Source organism: Hermetia illucens, chromosome 1, assembly GCF_905115235.1.
Source record: "Hermetia illucens chromosome 1, iHerIll2.2.curated.20191125, whole genome shotgun sequence".
Lineage (NCBI taxonomy): Eukaryota > Metazoa > Arthropoda > Insecta > Diptera > Stratiomyidae > Hermetia > Hermetia illucens.
Window position 1 is genome coordinate 67,880,432 of NC_051849.1, and position 18,277 is coordinate 67,898,708.

General features: G+C 40.3%; 1 protein-coding gene across 1 annotated transcript in view; it reads left to right on the forward strand.

The window, feature by feature from the left end:
- LOC119646639 (cytochrome P450 4c3) overlaps positions 1–18,277 on the forward strand; it is a 77,508-nt gene that overhangs the window by 42,693 nt on the left and 16,538 nt on the right. The window contains exon 2 of the mRNA XM_038047152.1: positions 182–294. Coding sequence (XP_037903080.1) covers positions 182–294 — 113 coding nt within the window. The remainder of the gene's footprint in view (positions 1–181; positions 295–18,277) is intronic.

An 18,277-nucleotide genomic window follows, 5' to 3' on the forward strand; every position in this document is an offset into this window, starting at 1 on the left:
TTTAAATGAACGCGATATCTATGAACAGCAGTGCATGTTGAACTTCCGTCGAATTAATAAATGTGCATAGTTTCAAAACGTTGCAACCGATATACTTTTAAGCTTACACAATATTTGAATTAGTTTTTAAATGCCAACGTCATCACAATTGTAATTGCGTTTTTTTAATGTTCTAACACAGAATTATTTATGCGTATGACTGGAATGGCAAAGCTCTGGGGTTATCGTTACGGCATTAACCGAGCCTGGCTTGGAGGTCCTTATGTGTTTTTGTCGGATCCTGAAACTGTTGAGGTATTTCTTTATTTGTACATATTTATTAACAAACTAATATCATGTTTTACAATGTCACTAACTTTACTTACCATTTTAAATATTGATGTGTATACAAAAGACATTCTTACAACTCTGATAATACTGAAATATTGAGATTATAACGGATGGTGAAAATGATTTGAATGGATCAATTTTTCCATCCTTTGAGTGGTTTGGTAGCTAGTACTCTATAAGTATTGAGATTAAAGACGATGTGTCCTTTTCTGGCTATAATATAACTTCACTGAGAATCAGTTTTTCGTTTCTTTCAGTGTTTGTTTCGTTATTAACCACCGATTTCCGAAATATGGCGTTGGTTTTAATATATTAAATTGTAGGCAAAAAACAGCCGTCTTTAATTTCAACGCCAAAATTTAATTGAGCAAATATTCTAAAATCTGCTTATATCGATTTCGTTAGTATTAGTTACAAAGGCAATGTAACAAACATAGCAGTGAAGTATTGAAACCTCATCATATGTTAGTAACCCCAGAATCCTATCTTATCTACTACAGATAATACTCAAGATCAAAATTTTAGGATAATATAGTAACAAGCGTGATGTAAGTGCATTCACGCCCATTTTACATGAAATTATTGTTATCCTTTTCAATGCTACGTAAAAAAATATTCGCCAGCGAAAGCAGAAAAAATATTTGGTAACTCAACTGACAGCTGCCTCTAAATTGGGAACCTGTACCAGAAAGGGTAGTAACCGCTAGATTCTAGCCTAAATTAAGTAGTATGACAAAAATGCAATGTTACGAACCAATGAATAATTTCGATATAGAGGAGAAGGCTTCCTATGAACAATTGCGCATGCCCCCAAGAGACGATTGGAATGGGGGATCTAAATGCCAAGGCAGGCTCGCATAACGCTTTCCTCGAAGATTTGATTAGGATGGGGGCATAGTTAATCCTCGACCTACCGGCAGAAAACCTCTAATCAGATCAAACACATCGCGATTAAACACTAAAACAGACATCATTTAGTGATAGCTTTTTCCTTACAAAGGTGAAGAAAGCATTGCTACAACGCTCAGGAGTGCAGAAGTCCCACGTCACAAGCAGCCATTACCGTGACTAAGATTCGTTCTCCATAACAAAATCTGTCCTGCTGCGCGCAAGGCAGGAACCGACCCACGAGCATTGCTATATATTGGACTGTAATCAAAAGCGCTTTTGAAATTAACAAACATAAAGGGTTAGTAGCACAAATGATAACCGCAAATCAGATCAAGCCTGACATGTTTGAGCTCCTATACCTTGACGAACTTCGAGAAGTAAAGTCGCGCAAAAGAAAATTTACAATAGACTCCCCGCTTTATTAAGGTTTTGTGTAAACACAAAACGTTATTAAAATCGGTTTACTGTCTGTCTGTCTATTTGTCCGTCACATGAATTTTTCTCGGTGACGGTTATAGCGATTAGCACCAAATTTGGTAGAAAGATGGGAACTGTTAACGCTCACGCGTATAGTGAGTTACATCCTTTTACGTCGAATTAAAGGGGGGGGGGGGGGGTCTCCCCATACATGCAAAAGGGGTGTGTTAATTTTTTTTTGTCAAATATAGTTATGTGGGATATCAAATTAAAGGTCTCGGTTAGTACTTTACGCAGCTGGTCTTAGTTTGGGCACATATTGAAAAGGTGGAGAGTGCGGGGGGTTGAAAGTGGTCATTTTTTTAACGAACCCATTCTCAGGAACCAACCAACCGAAAAATCTGAAAAAAATCATTATATGGTTCCTAGGCTCCGAAATACCCTTCATACCGATACCTGTTCAAATAAAGTTCTTAATAGTATATTACTATAATTTTTAGTAATTGACAGGAAAACCCCCCTTAAGTTCACCCTAGAATCACAAAATTTTGCATCAATGTAGGTTTCAGCTCAGAGGATGATCCTGTCAAATTTGGTGATCGCACTATTATTAACAAAGTTATACTGGGTCAAAACTGTCGCTTCTCTGCAAATTCAAGACTATGAATGTCAATATCACTTGAAAGTGGAAATTTTCACATAATATATGCATATTTTACGTGCTACATGGTAATGGAACAAATGCACACGCAAATCTCATTATAAAAGAAATACACAAAACCTTTCATACCTGAAGCGTCTAGCTTCCGGTTTCCCGACTTGTTTTCACTAATGACGGAAATCATTTCTATGATGCAATCTAACAAAACTCTCAAAGGCCGTTTTTGAAAACAAATGTGTTTTTTTAAATGATCAGCATTTTAAATTCCTTCCAAATTCAAATGCACTGAAAATTCCGCACCATTGTGTACGACGTCATAAACGGCGTCTAGAAACTTCAGTAGACTGGCAACTGGAAGTTGCTTAGCAAAATATCAAAGTGTTCAACTTAATTTCTCCTGTGAGTTGTCAAGAAGGACGGTGAAAACTGCCTTGCTGCACATATAATTCAGCAAAACCCCGCTGAAAGTTTTTTCGTTTTCCCGAAAGGCAGTATTCGTAAGAAGTATTCCGCTATCGCCTGACGGAGTCAGGTTTAAATTTCAAACTTTAACTTCAATGTTAATTGATAATATATCGCTGCGAACTCTTGGCCGCGATCGAGAGAAGAATTCTTCAAAGAATTTTTGGCCCTCTACCTGAGGATGGACGATTCCGTAGTCTACATAACGATGAAATCTATGAGCGATACCATAACCGTCCGGTTGTGGATAAAATCCGGCTCAATTGGTTACGGTGGGCGGGTCACTTAATCCGTATGGATGAGGATAATCCCACCTGGAAAGTCTATAAGGGCAATATCTATGGTAGAAAAAGAAGACGAGGCAGACCCTGCCTAAGATGGAGCGATGGCGTGGGTCAGGACGCCAGACAGCTTTTAGGGATATCGAATTGGTGGACCTCGGTGCAAAACCGGGATGGAGTTCCTAATTAAGGCAGGCCTTGACCGGATACCGGTTGTTGCGCCACTGATGATGAATATATCACTGTATTAGAATTGTGTATCACTATTATTCAAATTCAAATCAAGTTAAAGCATTCAACCGGCCTAAGGTTCAAATCCCGGTCACTGCAAATCCATTTTTTTGCGGCCTGCAAATCTTTCAGAAACGTTCGCTAAAGATGTCAAAATTTGCTGTATATCTTATTACCATTACTGCCAAACATAAGGTAAATTGAAGAATTGTCCTTTAACGCAACGATTACCCACTTTTCTGTTAAAAGCTGATTTATGACTTCGCTTTCACTTAGATAAGATTCAAATTGCCTGGCTAATTTTCTTTTCCACTTGGGAGAATTCAATTTTTAAACCATTATAGTTAATAAATGAGCGTTCCAATTGGTTTTTTCAATAGATATGGTAACTGGGCAGGTGAAACTACTATTTCCGCACGAAAAAACATGCAGTTATATTCGAACGCGGGGATTCACTGGTCAAAGGAGTAAAAGCTGCCGAAAATAAATTCAATTGTTCTGGCTCATTTCTAATGCCGAAAATATTGCAAGTCTTTAAATGATCCTATGAAGGACGTTAATACCGTGGAACCAATATAAAATGTAGGTTGTTTTGAGCAATTGTTTTCTCTATGCTATGCTCTCAAAATGACCGCCAAACCTGCTCGAAAGTTCCAAGTTCAAGGCTGGCAGTAGATAGGTCACCCATTCAGGAAGAACAACAATGCCGTTATGGACAACGCATGCAATGGAATTCACTATATAATACACAGAATGGTCGACGAGTCGATTTGCTTAAACTTATCGAGGTAAAATAGAGGTGGAGAATGTTTGTGCATTTTCAAAACCCCAAATACGGCTATTTTGTTTGTTTGATGAATAATGTAGATTCTAGATGTAAAATATTAACTTGATGTGAACCAATCCCATGTCCATGTATGGTGTAATTGCTCACGAAATCACAAATGAAGAGAAATACGCGTAATTCAAAACATAAATTGTGTTTCTGTTCCCATTGACCATATTGTCCACAATTTTCTCAGGCTTTCACCTATCAATAGTAAACGTCTATAATACCAAGTAAGAGGCCATATGATGAGCTTGTGGAAAATAGCACAATTAAACTATCATTCTACTTTCAAAATTTACAATTCGAAATGAAGCAATTCAGAAAGTATGCAATGAGTTGGTGCCGATATGATCAAATTTCTGCTACCTTATCTCCCTCGCGGACGATATCCTTCAAGATATCCAATACACAAAGACTATGTGGAGATTTACTTTAAATAGATACTCTTCGCAATATTCCTTCCCTAAAACTGAAATTCTCCAGTTCGATGTTTGTATTCAAAAAGAATCTCGACCTTTCACCATTCTCATTCATTTCTCCATCCTATCCAATATCAATTATATCAACAAAGGTCTAAACTTTGTTAAGGGCATCTTCGCACCTGTGTTTTAGTCCCCAAAGATCACCTATACATAGTTAATTAAGCCTTTGGTCACGTCAAGTTTCAACTTCTAAACCGATAGGCCTTTCTCGACATATTGAAAGGTTGCGCCCGCAAACTCCTGCACTGTACCGGAATATTAAAGCGGTCGGGAAACCAGAAGCTGGACGATTGGTCGTGTGTATTTCTATAATTTTCAGAAGGTATACATCGCGAGGTACCAAGCAACTAACATAAGCTAGTCCAGTATCTATTATCAACTAGGTGTTTACTCCGCCTCTGTTTGCCAATATAAGGGGTAAATGAGTGAAAGCTTCCAAAATGCAATTCCCTATTATTTTCGTAAAAGAATTACTTGACCGAAACATTAAAGTCGCACACAATGATCTTTAGTTTTAGCTCCCTTGCATCCAAGGTATATCTTGGAGGTCCCCAAACTCCGCCAATGTAACGTTAAGAGAAACAGACCAACTATAGATGCCTATACAAAACCAGTTACCATCTGCCTTACACATTTTTGAATGATTTGGTTGCGACCAGTCATATGGTCGCTCAGTTTACCGTACGCTATTGCCAAGGTTTCTTTGTTAGGTTTCGCTTATTGTAGCAACTTGCTCCTCCGATTTACAGGCGGTCGGCGAGAGAAAATTTGTATCGTCCTTCCAGTAAATGAGATTGGCATGTACTTGACGTACCTGTCCCATAACCTGATCTTTTCGTTCGCACTTTTTGCATGGGTCAAATCGATCAACAGCAGATTACATGCGCTGCTAATATGAACGCACAAAAGACAACTGAATCATATTTTCAAAGACGTCTGGTCTTCAATGTGAAACACGACCCTTCCCATAAGGGAAGCTACTCTTGTGAGCCCAACCTCCTACTGTTTCCACCTTCCTGGATGACCTTTACGTTGCCCCATGTGATGCTATGTCTCTCCTCAATGATGTGCCGTGCTATCATGAATTTCAGCGTTGTGCTCTGCTTATTCTTTCTTCCGGCTGTTTCCACTTCTCTCTTCTACTCTCCCCAGAGAACCGAAATCAGTCTTTTCATTTGCCCTATGTGACACTTCCCACATTCTGGACAAGTCACTTTATATATCCCGCTATATTCGTATTTTAATTTGCGGTCCTTGGGGGATCCTAGCTTGCTTTCGAGCTGGTGAATCCCACTCGATGTCACCATGTCGACGTTTAACCCTTTCATCGTTTTTATAACTTTCGACGATACCGCAGTGTTTGTAACCCCTACTCTCCGTTTTCCTTCCAAGTTATTAACGAGAGATGTCAGTACCCTTATTTCTTGCGGTTTCGCTTTCTCCCAAATGGGTATTTCAATAATCGATGATTGGAAGCCGTTCTTCACTCCGGTACGGTAATATGCTCCTTTTGTTTCCTAAATCTCTCAGCACTGAGAGACACGACCAACAATCGGTGGATCATTGTATGGAAAGGGGCCAGATGAAGCGACAGCGTAGATCACGATACCAGACACCTTTTAGGGATTTCGAAATAATGGAGTCGTCGCAAAACCGGGATCTCTAGGTTTCCTTACTAAGCCAGACCTAAACCGAAAACTGATTGCTCCACCGTTGATGATAATGATGATACCGTTACGGTCTTGACATAAAACGGTCTAACAGACCAGGTGTGAATTAGCCTATTGCCCCATTGATTGTTATTATAATTATGCATCACGTATTCCAAATAAAAACAATAATAATGATCGTTGGCGCAATAATTCATGTTGGATCAGCGCTGTGAAGTGCGTTAAAGCACTTCATTCAAGACCGTAATGGCAGTGCACTGTAAGAGACAATGTGGTCAGCATTTTACCGAGCCCGAGATTATTACCCAGCTAAGTCGACTGGTAGCCGACATCCGGTCGCGATAAAAGATCCCTCTGCCACCAGTCAAACTTGAACCTCGACCTTCCCCTGCGACAACCTAGCACTCTAAAAAAACAAAACAAAAATTTAATATGCAATATAAGCTATTATAAAAGAGAACTCCACTACATGAACCCACATTGGGCGCCATACTGTGAATTATTGAAACTATTTAATATTGGCAACGTTGAGATCTTTGTAGCTTTTCATTAACTGCAGAATAGATAATCTGAATATCTATTTTGCAAAATATTTATTTCTCATTCCTTAACTGAATTTGAGAATCAAACATAGTTTTCAGACGAAATTTCTGGAAGTTTTCAGTTATCGGACAACCAAATAAACAGAACACTCATACAGTTAACAGAAGCATTGTTATATTTTCGTTTTTGTTTGGATAAACAAATTAAATGCTTCAATTAACTTAGACCAAAAAAAGCAATTGATCGTTGCTTGCTTTTTAAATATTTTCATGGAAAGTTTCGAAAAGATTATACACATACTTTGTGGTTAAACAAAACGAAATACAAAGTGCCCGTTTCTTAGTTCACCGTGCTTAGTATTTCCTCCAAAATGAAAAGCATCTTTTGGAACCCTGAAATACCATGAATATAACCATAAGGCCTTAAATTTCTTCAGAATATTTCTTGCCAGAAATTTCATAATAGTATAGTTTCTGACGAATGAATTTCAGATGAACTCAGACTATGTATGTAAGAGGCCCTATAACTAGGATTCGTGGCGGACGATTGTCTGTTACTTTGTCTGACGAAGTTCAAAATCCCTACCGGCTATTAAGTTATTTTCTTACTTTACATACCACATTAATTGCGTGATGCGCTTTATCAATGTCGATATGACAATGTAGGCACGCACTATGATTATCCACGATTAAGTAAGAAATTACCCTTCACCTTCCATGAAAGTAAGAGTACAAGTTCAATACCAGTCAATAAATTTCATTAATGAGTCAATTATTATAAATCAGACTAGACCAGACGGGTGGACATCATTTACTTACAGTTCATGATGATGGTACATACATTCCACCTCAAAGTAAAAATAGTAAAAATTGTATTTTTGTGCCTCCATCAAGAAACGTAAGCAAACGATGCCTAGTCCCCTGATCTACACTTTTGATGCAAATATAGCATATCCCATTCATAATTTATGCGCTCGCTATGTTTATAATTCCATGACTACAACGAATAAATTTAATGCTTTTATTGAGCAAAATCAGAATATGTCAGAATTTGATATTTATATTGCTTTTGCATGCAAGGTATCCTGAGGTGAATTGCGGGCTCCTAGTTTATGCATGTAAATAACTCTGCTGTATTTTAGTTTTGTTTTATATGGATTAGTTAAACATACACATAGACATATCAGTAAATGGCGTTCTTCCTCTATGACCATTTTTATTTTGAAAAATATGTCCATGATGACTTTTCTATTTTTAATATTCAAAGTCAGAAATAAGGACATTCACGATCAAGATGACATTGACCCATTGCCGAAAAATCAGCAACCCAAGTGATGGCGTGATACATTAGACGATCATTTGATAGTCTCGCGGCTTCACCTGGACTAAACTTATGGCCAAGAGGAAATCCAGACAAGTCAACCGAGGGGTCTAAAATGCTGATTTAAATCCCAGAATTTGCAGTTAACCTTAAACAAAGAGTTTTCATAGAAAATTGTGTCTAAGTTAAGATATATATACTAAATCATTTCAATGGACTTAACAAATATCTCGCCGCTTCTGGGTCCCTGTTCTAGTCACATTAGAGGGCAGCAAGCCGATTCTGAAAAGTAACTTTGAAGTTAAAGTGATCAGACTTCGTGGAAACTCTAAATTTTAATGTAGACACAGAGTATGGTCAAGTAAGCGAACAAATGAATCCCCACTAAACTTCTGTATTCGTTTGTAAATAACCTTCACTTGTCGCGGGTGATGTAACGTGGAAAGGCTCTCACCCTCCAGAATTTCATACTCTTATAAACGAATTTTAAGGAGCATTTCCACCCAAAAAGCTCAATAGTTACGCTGTAAGCAACTGTTTACAGCTCTTCAGAAAGTTGCCAAATTTTCTTTCTATTTTGCCCACACTAGATCGGCATATTCCTTTTTTCAAGTTTGTTTTTTATAGAAACCCCCGTCACCAAAATGTATTGTCAACGTCAAACTTAACAATTTTTCTTTAATGGACACTTAGCTTTAGTTCTATAATCCAGCGTTTTGATAAATCCTGGAATCCTTGTAGTCATAAGTTTAGCTTAACGTCACACTTTAGAATTTATTTTTTACAACAGACGAAGGTTATGTTACCCTGAGCCCAATGATTCGCCAAGTACAGATAACTTTCGCAATCCGTCTAATTCTTACGCTATAAACTTAACAAAGATTTTAGAAACTACAACGAAAATGCTCATAGAAGCCTTGAATATGGTTTCTAGGTTTCGGGAAGGATTTAGTTTTGGAAATGTACAAGGCAAAATACAGTCTACCGAGGGCTGATTTTGTCTCAAAAATAATGGAGAATCTTTTGCAGGTCCTACCTTTGGGATTTTTAGATAGAAAAAATCAACACATTTCCCGAAAGACTATAAAAAATTTGGAAACTCATTTACCAACCTTAATTTACATTTACGTCATAACACGAAGTTGCTAAATCCGGCATCTCAGAGGCATTATTAGATAATATTAGATTCTCTATAAAAATAGATTCAGGAAAGGTGAATGAACAACTTAATAATAATAAAGCTATTGTGGTTCACAATATCGGCAAGGTTACAACTTCTGGGCAGTGGGCATCCACGGGCTTGATTTGAACTTAGAAGGCTTGTCGATGAGGAAGGTTAAAACCGGTCTTGAAACAAAAATAAACTTAGGTCTGTTTTGAAATTGATAAAAAATTCTCAGATTTTTTTCTAATTTTACAAAAATACAGATTTTACTCAAGATAAAATAGATTTTAAAAAATATCGCTGATTTGCTGGAAAATAAGTTTCACAAATCGATTGTTCCAAGTTTTGTTCCATCCTTTGGTACAAATAGTTTGTATGTTTTATTATTTTTGGTGTATTTATACTATTACCTTAGTGATAATGAGCGAAAAGGGGCGAACATTTGAATTCATCTGCTTCTCTCTGAGAGTTTACAAGCATCTCCGTCCTCACAGATAACACGTTAAGCAGAATATATCGCAACATTCCGACTAAAATCAATTTCCGACTTGCATTTTCACAGTGTTCTTTTTTCTATGATTCGTTATTAACACCGCTTGGGTTTTCTTACCCACCAAGGTCAGCTCGACTGTTTCTAGCCAGGACTTTACCGCTCTCGCATGTTCATCGCGTAGACCTTCATATCCTCTGAGTGCTTTGCTACAGCCACCATAGTCAAGCCATCCGCGGAGGCCATAATCGCAGCCTCTTCTGGGATGAAAAGAGCAAGCATCACATTATGCATAACATTACACAGCAGGGGACCCGTACCGGACCCTTTCCTACCCCTGCTATGACGATATGCTATTTGGGGCCCTTATTTTCCCCGTACCAGAGCGTTCTCTCTCAGAGGTAAACCATTGCTTCTTTCAAAGAAGAATAGCAGCCTGTTGGTAGATGATTTTCTCTCTATAATTTTCCCCACTGTATTCAACAGCCAGACAAGACGATATGACGGTGGATCTCCAAGTAGCGTATTGAATTTGATCCAACATCAACTTTTGCCTTTTCCATTGAACAGGGAATATTCCTCTTTTAGGCACGCCTCGAATGTATTAGCAAAAAGGCCGAGCCAGTCAACGTCAGAGCTCTGTTAGGGATGGCAACTAAACCTGCGGCCTTGTTGTCGCCAATCCCACCACATATTCCTCGCAGCTCCTCCTGGGTTACTGTATGTATTATGCGCTCGGAGAGTTACTATTTACTTTCCGCTGTTTTGGTGAGGAAACAGAGTACAAAGGCTCTCTTTCAGAACACACAAGCCAGTTGAGATGCCCTTCGTAGTCTTTTCATTACCACCTGGTAAGCCCCACCCCAAGGGTTTATATCGACATGGTCGCACAGCTGTTTGAAGCAGTTCTTTTTACTTCTCCGAATGATCTATTTTAAGTGACCCTACGCTTTTTTTTTTGTGTGTCCTTAAGCCTCTGGAAAAGGACCCTTGAACGGAAACATGCATCTCAAAAAGTTGCTATTTTGTTGTTTCACCAATAGTTAGGTTGCCTATAGTTAGGTTGCCTATGGGCTTAGAAGTGTCAGGTCTAAGTGTATGAGGTCTCAACCACGTCTAACTCCCCAAATGTTTCGAGCAGAACACGTCCTCTCAGATTCATTGTCCGGCCGCCCCATTCAAGAGTCCATACATTAAAATCTCTGTCAATGATTTTCACAAACGTCCTCTCGCGTTCAGAACACGAATGCCCAGCATCTGCTTATACTCACCAAGAATAGCGCTGAATGGAGTATAGTAGCTATATATGTCGATTTATTTCACTTTTCCTCTAACGAATCCACCCTCCGGACGTTCTGTTATTTCATGAAAGGCTTGTTCTCCGAAAGCCCATAGCGCTCATCCCGTTTGGCCTTTGACCCAAATGTCGCCACTATGATTTCCCTATGGCTCACTAATTATAGTCACATAAATGTCTTTCTTGCGGTGGTCCGTGAAAGTAGGGCCTGCACCGTCTAACAATAGTTCAGGTTGATATTATCATCTCCCAGTAGCTTTTTTGGTAGTTGAGTCCCTTTCGGGGTTTCCTTCCCTGTTGATTCGTTCAACCTTCGCAAAGCCTCTTCCACCGTTTCTCTTCTCTCGTGTATTGAACGGACGTCACTTGTGTCGCCTAGCTCACTTTTTTACTCATCGCATTTACTTTTCTTTCAATCTAAGTCTTAATATGCGCTAACTGGATGCCAGTTATCATAGCCCTTATATTCGCGCAGCCTCTTTCCCAGTTTCTCTTCTCTCGTTTATTGAACGAGCTTATCGCATTCATTTCTCTTTCATCCTGGACCATACTATCCGTCAACCACATGCCTCTTATCATGGCCCTTATATTTTGGTTAATATTCCGGCGTTCCTTTATGAATTCACAAAGCTCCATGATCTTGCAACACCCGATTGGTTACTATGTATCGCTCTTGCGGCTTGGCGTCAAGTTTTCTTCTTTTGCGTGCCCTCTCGCTGCGCCTCTCCACTGGGGATAGCGCTTTCGATCGCGGGGGCTGGTATCCCAATGTGTTTATAACATTAGATGCCACAGTAGCCAGGGTTCTCGCTACTGAGGCACTGCGATCGGTGGATACCGATGGCCTGAAGCCCGCTTATCGACTCCCAAAAGCGCCGGTACTGGATTTCCGAAGCCCTGCACCGTAACTTCTCATAGCTTCTTCCCAACTACTCGACCTGCCCATAAGCATACCTCTACACGCACATCTCCTGGAAAGTGGATGTACTTGCCTGTAACACATCCCCCGAACGTTCCCCTATCCACAGAGAGACACGCCTGATCGAAGATTTGGCAACTCCACACATCAACTGACTTTTATAAACGTACGAAAACATTATTATTGGTACAACCGCAAAGAGGTTTACCTCAGTTGCAAGAAAAGCCTGGACGACTATTTTGATGATGATTACAAACTGAATTTCGGCAATAGTCCTATGTTGGCCTTAAGACACCTACAAAGTTATCGCTCATTTGTCTTAAGATGATTAAATTTACTGTCAAAACTCAAACGGCGGCAGCGTTAACGGACGTCCGTTAATACGAACTTATAGCACTGCTTCTTACTAACCATACCTTCATTAAGGTTTTACTATCCACAGCCGAGAGATAAAGATGGAGCGAAAGACAAAACACTGAGCGAAAGTCGAATAAAATTCAACATAGTTCACTCGGTACATTTCTATACTGTGTGAGAAACTTTAAGACAATTAAAGTCCAGCATAATTAGGGCGAATTGTGGGTTCTTTTAAGGTGGCAACGTGTACAAATGGCCATATTTGCGCATAGCTCCCCTGATAGATGTATTCGGTAAATTCCAAAACTGCGACCTTCAGTCGTACTATATAAAGAAGAAAAATGCAACCAGGTTGAAACTTTTACTACCAGTTTTATTCTGTGTCTTCTATGCATCCTCCATAGATCCATTCAAAATGATTCAATGCTTGCAAAATAGTAACATCGTCACGTGGACCAACACGCATGTTTGAAATGTGTGTTGAACTGTCAGATACGTTATATGATACTCTGGCTTCTTTACAGTTTCGAATCATCATCGTCAGCGGCGCAACAACCAGTATCCGGTTTAGGCCTGCCTTAATTAGGAACTCCAGACGTTCTGGTTTTGCACTGAGGTCCACTAATTCAATATCCCTAAAAGCTGTCTGGCGTCCTTGCCTACGCCCCGGCTCCATCTCAGGCAGAGTCTGTCTCGTCTTCTTTTTCTACCATAGATATTACCCTTATAGACTTTCTGAGCTGGACCATCCTCATCCATACGGATTAAATGACCCACCCACCGTAACCTATTGAGCCGGATTTTATCCACAACCTGGCGTATCATATCATAGTATCGCTCATAGATTTCGTCGTTATGTAGGCTACGGAATCGTCCATCCTCATGTGGTGGACCAAAAATTCTCGGGAGAGTCCTCTCTCGGACCCGGCCAAGAGTTCGTAATTTTTCTTGCTAAGAACCCAAGTTACCGAGGAATACATGAGGACTGGCAAGATCATTGTCTTGTACAGTAAAAGCTTTGACCCTATGGTGAGACGTTTCGAGCGGAACAGTTTTTGTGAACTGAAATAGGCTCTGTTGTCTGCCAACAATCGTGCAGTTTCAGTTTCGGATATCTAATAAATAGACGACTGTAATCTCAACCCTGAAGTGCTTCATTGAAAGAGTCCTATGTTATATTTATGCTTTGAATACTAAGTGTATCACGCTTTAGGTCTCGTCAGCGAAGAGGATACTCTGGGGCTACTAGTATATATAGTAATCTTTAAGTAGTAGAGTTTATTTTACGGATATTTCATATTCTCTTTGCCAATCAGATTTTTTTCCAAATTTTTATGATATTCCTAGCTCGTCGGATTGTCAATATTAATCTGGCCATGGTTCGTTCAGCCAATACACAATAGCATAATCACAATCTTCTTGTGACATATAGTAGGCTAAAGATCTACCTTCAATATCACACTTTTTTATTAATAGTCATCGCAAATCCCTCAGTTCCAGCAAGTCCCATTTAAATGATAACAGTGATGTCCTCCTTTGTTTCCTACTTCTAGATGCTTTGGCTTGTATTAGATATCTATTAAGTATTCTCCTAGATATGTTTTCCTACTGCAGTGTCGAACATTATTCCAAAATATGTATGGAGGTTTCCTTGCTTTTCTTACAAATATTCCCTGCTTCGTTTGGTGGTAGTAACGTGCAGTGACCTGTGAATATTGCCGCTATGATCCCCGATTCCACAGGAGAGTTCTGGTCCTTGGAGCGACGTTTCTGCTCATTCCCTGACTAGTTCATCTATTGTACGAACGTAAAAGCATTCCCTGTCTATAGTTCACTTTGATCTGAGCGCCTTGATAATGTTAGAATGCGTAATCCCTTACATCTATGCCAACATGTTTAGTCAGCAGAACTGCCCGTATCAATTGACGAATATACTACGTGATGGCATTGTTACAAGAAAAAATAACACTTTATGCGTTATTGGACATCGAAGATACGACAATAGCGTTTCAGAAATATATAATACCCTTTTCGGCTGGGAAGACAGAAACACTCTGGCCTTCTGGATGGGCAAATCAAAAATTTAGAAGTACGAACAGGTACCAATCTTATTTTCAAGAATGCAACCCAAGGTTGCCCACAGGTTGAGGTATTATTACCGCTAACATGTAAGCTAGTTATGCATGAAATCTTATAGAAGCTAACTAATACTGGAATAAACGTTTGAGGTTGTGCTGATGATAAAGTATTAATCTGTAGGGGTAATATGAAGACACTGCAGCTGAGAGAAGCCAACTTCTCCTTTCCCTTCAACTTTTGTCCCGTTTACAAGCGGGGTCGGCTCCTCGTGATCACCATTTCGTTTTATCAAAAGCCACCGTTATTTCGACCGGCCTTTTCTTCAACTTCAGCAACTTCAATGTTCAGACCACCCTTGGCGAGAGAATTTTCGATAACGCGAATTACGTGATCATACCATCGAAGACGCCTCTCTCGTAATTTTTCCATGGTCGGTGCAACCCCATCCGGTCGCGGATATCCTCATTTCGGAAGTGAGCGTACGCAACGTCTTCGACTCCATCACCGCAAGACGCCGCCATTCATTGTTTTTTATAGTCGAACTACATTGCGGTAAATTTTAGATTTGAGACGTTCATTGATACGTCGATCACAAAGAACACCAGTTGTGGTAACCCACTTCATCCAAGTTGGCATCCATTGGCTGATAGCATTGACCCGTCGTTCTAGGCCGGTCACTGCCATTGATAGTGGTTGTGCCTATTCCATGAGAATCGGTCGTCAAAAATTCAGTTTTATTCAGATTCACTCCTAGGCCATACTGTATGAGACGGTCACTCCATTTTTGGACAAGTTGCTCGAGATCATTTTTGCTATTGGACGCTAGGATTGATGAACACCAATAGAGACACAAAGCGGTTTTGATACACGCGCCACACTTTACTTTTCGGATAGTTGTAAATCGTGGCACTAACTTTTGTCTTAGAGCATATCAGATGAGTTCGTGTGGCATAGATCCGGAAATGCAATGTAGGGTGATGCTTCTTACGCGCGAGTAATCGCGCAACGTGTATTGCGTAAGTAGTTCCGCAGTTCTTGACAGTCAGATGATGTTCTACCTTCGCCAATAACCCGATTGAAGAATTCACTGAGCCACAGTGTTGGGTCCGAGCTCTTCGCTTTCCAGAACTCAGATGCGATGTCATCAGGCCTTGTGGCTTTCTCCGATTTCAATAGCGCTGACAGGTGAAATTGCTCCAAATCTCAGCAATGCTTGTGGAAGTGGAGGATGAACAAATCTTTCAGTTGAAATCTGCTTGAATATTTCGAACTACCTATCCAGCTCGACGGTCGGTAAGGCCTCTCTCGCAATACTTGACTCGTCTACTGACTTGTTTCAGTGAAAGCCTAGTGACTTCTGAAAATTAACCTAATGATATGACCACTTCAAGAGTTTTTCCGCTGACTTGCCATGAAAATTGTGTAGAATTCTGAAAAACGTAGGTACATACGTATACATATTTTACGTATTATACGTACTTTAGTTTGGACCAGAATTTCCTACTACTATATAGTCGTACTGTGGCGCAACAGGATTAACAACATTCGAAATTTATTTCGAACCAATTGATCATAGTATCACAAGCAGGCCTATAACCGTCAGGAACGTTAGTATGTCCCCTACTTCCAGATCTTTCAGCTTTGCATCTGATATTAAGTGTCCTCCCAGATGCCTCGACATACTTTGCACAAGTGCCGGACACTGTCCCAGGACGCGTGTAGAGGTTTCGTCATACTCCTCACAAAACCTGTAGGCAGTGCTACGGACACTGCCCTAGCTTCCCTAGGTGATAGTTAAGCCGACATTGACCAGTGAGAACCCCCACTATGATTCGCAGGTTCATTTTAGTGAGGTTTAAGCAATTCTTTGTGCACATGGGTTCGTATCGCCCAATCAGCCACCTGGACTGCTGGTAGACCCGCTCAATATAGTTTACTCAACCGTTCCTCTTCATTTCTTAGAGTCATAGCCATGAAACCGTTTCCGATTCCACATAAGGGTTCTGGCCCGTGTAAAGGCATCCCTGCCCTGCCTCGTTGCCTTCCAACCCAGCATGGCCTGGAACCCAGTAATTGTAATGAATGCAATGATGCCGGATTCACTTGAACAATGTTTAAGCTTTTCGGTCTGCACAAACTTAGCAACGAATGAAGCCCGTTTGAGAGAACTGGAGGAAAAGTCAGTATGGTCTGAATGGCCCATAATAATATTAAGTGGAAAAGTCGGTGCCATGTGAGCTGTGGGGTTTATAATTTACTCTTGTAAAACTTGGACTTGGACTTGTCGTAAAAATCGGCTGAAACAAATAGAGATTTGTGAGTTAATGAACAACAAAATCTTCTTTACGCTTTGGAAACAGCGCCTCTTACAATAACTTTTTGCTTTCGACAACGATTTACGACAATTAAATTCTGAGAAGTGCGAACGCTTCCAGACGACATTCGACGATATAGGCTGGGCATTCTAAAGTTCTCTTTCTCTTCCCAAACCTGCCGGAAGTAGGCATGAGTCCGGTGTCCGATTAATACTTACAAGAGTTGGCACTAACAACACCTTGCTCAGACATGTGACAGAAGAACATGGTTTTTGGGACCCTAATGAACATAGTGAGAGGTTTCTGGATACATACGACAAATCAGCGCGATCATATCAGCAGTAGGTTTAGAAAGAATCTTCTAGATGTGTGAAACAAGCGAAGCGCCGACATCAGCTTCGATCCAGAGGTCGCTTGCCTCTGCTTGCTTATTGCATCCGAATATTCTCGCACGGGTGGAAAGCCTCGACACGCGAATCTCAACAAGGTCCGCTTTTAGGACTCGCCCGTCTTTCAGCAGTTGGAAAACCATCAGACATTTTGAAAAGCTCGCCAGGAAGTGATGATGAGCATTGAGTCGTCATCAAAGAAGCGGAAAGATCAGGGTAGGGAAATTAGGGCTCTTATAGCCTCTGCGAAAGAGGGCGAACATAATGCGCTTGGGCCTGGGCACCACGCAAAGTGCAGCGGAGTGTGCTACTATTGTGGAGGTCAGGGTGACAGAAGCTGCCGCAAGTAATAATGATTCCGCTGTCGTATACCGCTTCACAAAAATATTGACAGGTGGTCTTAAGCCTTAAGCGAGCAGGGCACAGCCCAACTGCGGAACGTTCCTTGCAGCCCCTGCAGTCTTCTCAAAGCTTCTACTTAAACTCATTCGTGAAATCCAAAGTCAATCTACAGCGAATATACCTAGAATGCTCTATGCAGAAAAACCATTCCGAAGTCCCAATGGCTATTATTAAAGCGATATATGACAATGGAGATTAGGGGAGTCAGAGATGGTTTTATCTGGAAGACATGTAGGAGTTTAATAAACGATGACTTGTTCCCAAACACCTGAACTATACTGATGTCATCTACTTGCTCCGTCACCGTGTCATGGACCTCAACCGAATTGCTCTAGATTTGGAAAAGGAGACCAGTAGGCTCAGACTGAAGATAAACACCAATAGCAGCGGGTTTGTAGTACCCGACGCATTAACAGCGCTAAATATACATTGACTTTACTCGCAAAACCAATTGTCACGAAATTTGGGGAGAACATGTCTGTGTTCCCCTTTACATGCCACGAGCGGCGTCATTTTACATTTAGTTTGAAGGGGGCTGCCCATACATGCGAAAGGGTTTTTTTCCCCAAAATATGATCATCAATATCACCCCAAAATATGATCATAGGGCTCAAAATGTGTTTCCCGAAAAGTGAAACAGGTCTCATTCTCAGAACCTATCCAACCAAAAGATCTGAAAAAAATCACAGTGATGCATCTATATGAAATCTAGGCCTCAAAATAGATCCTGCTCCGATATCTGCACAA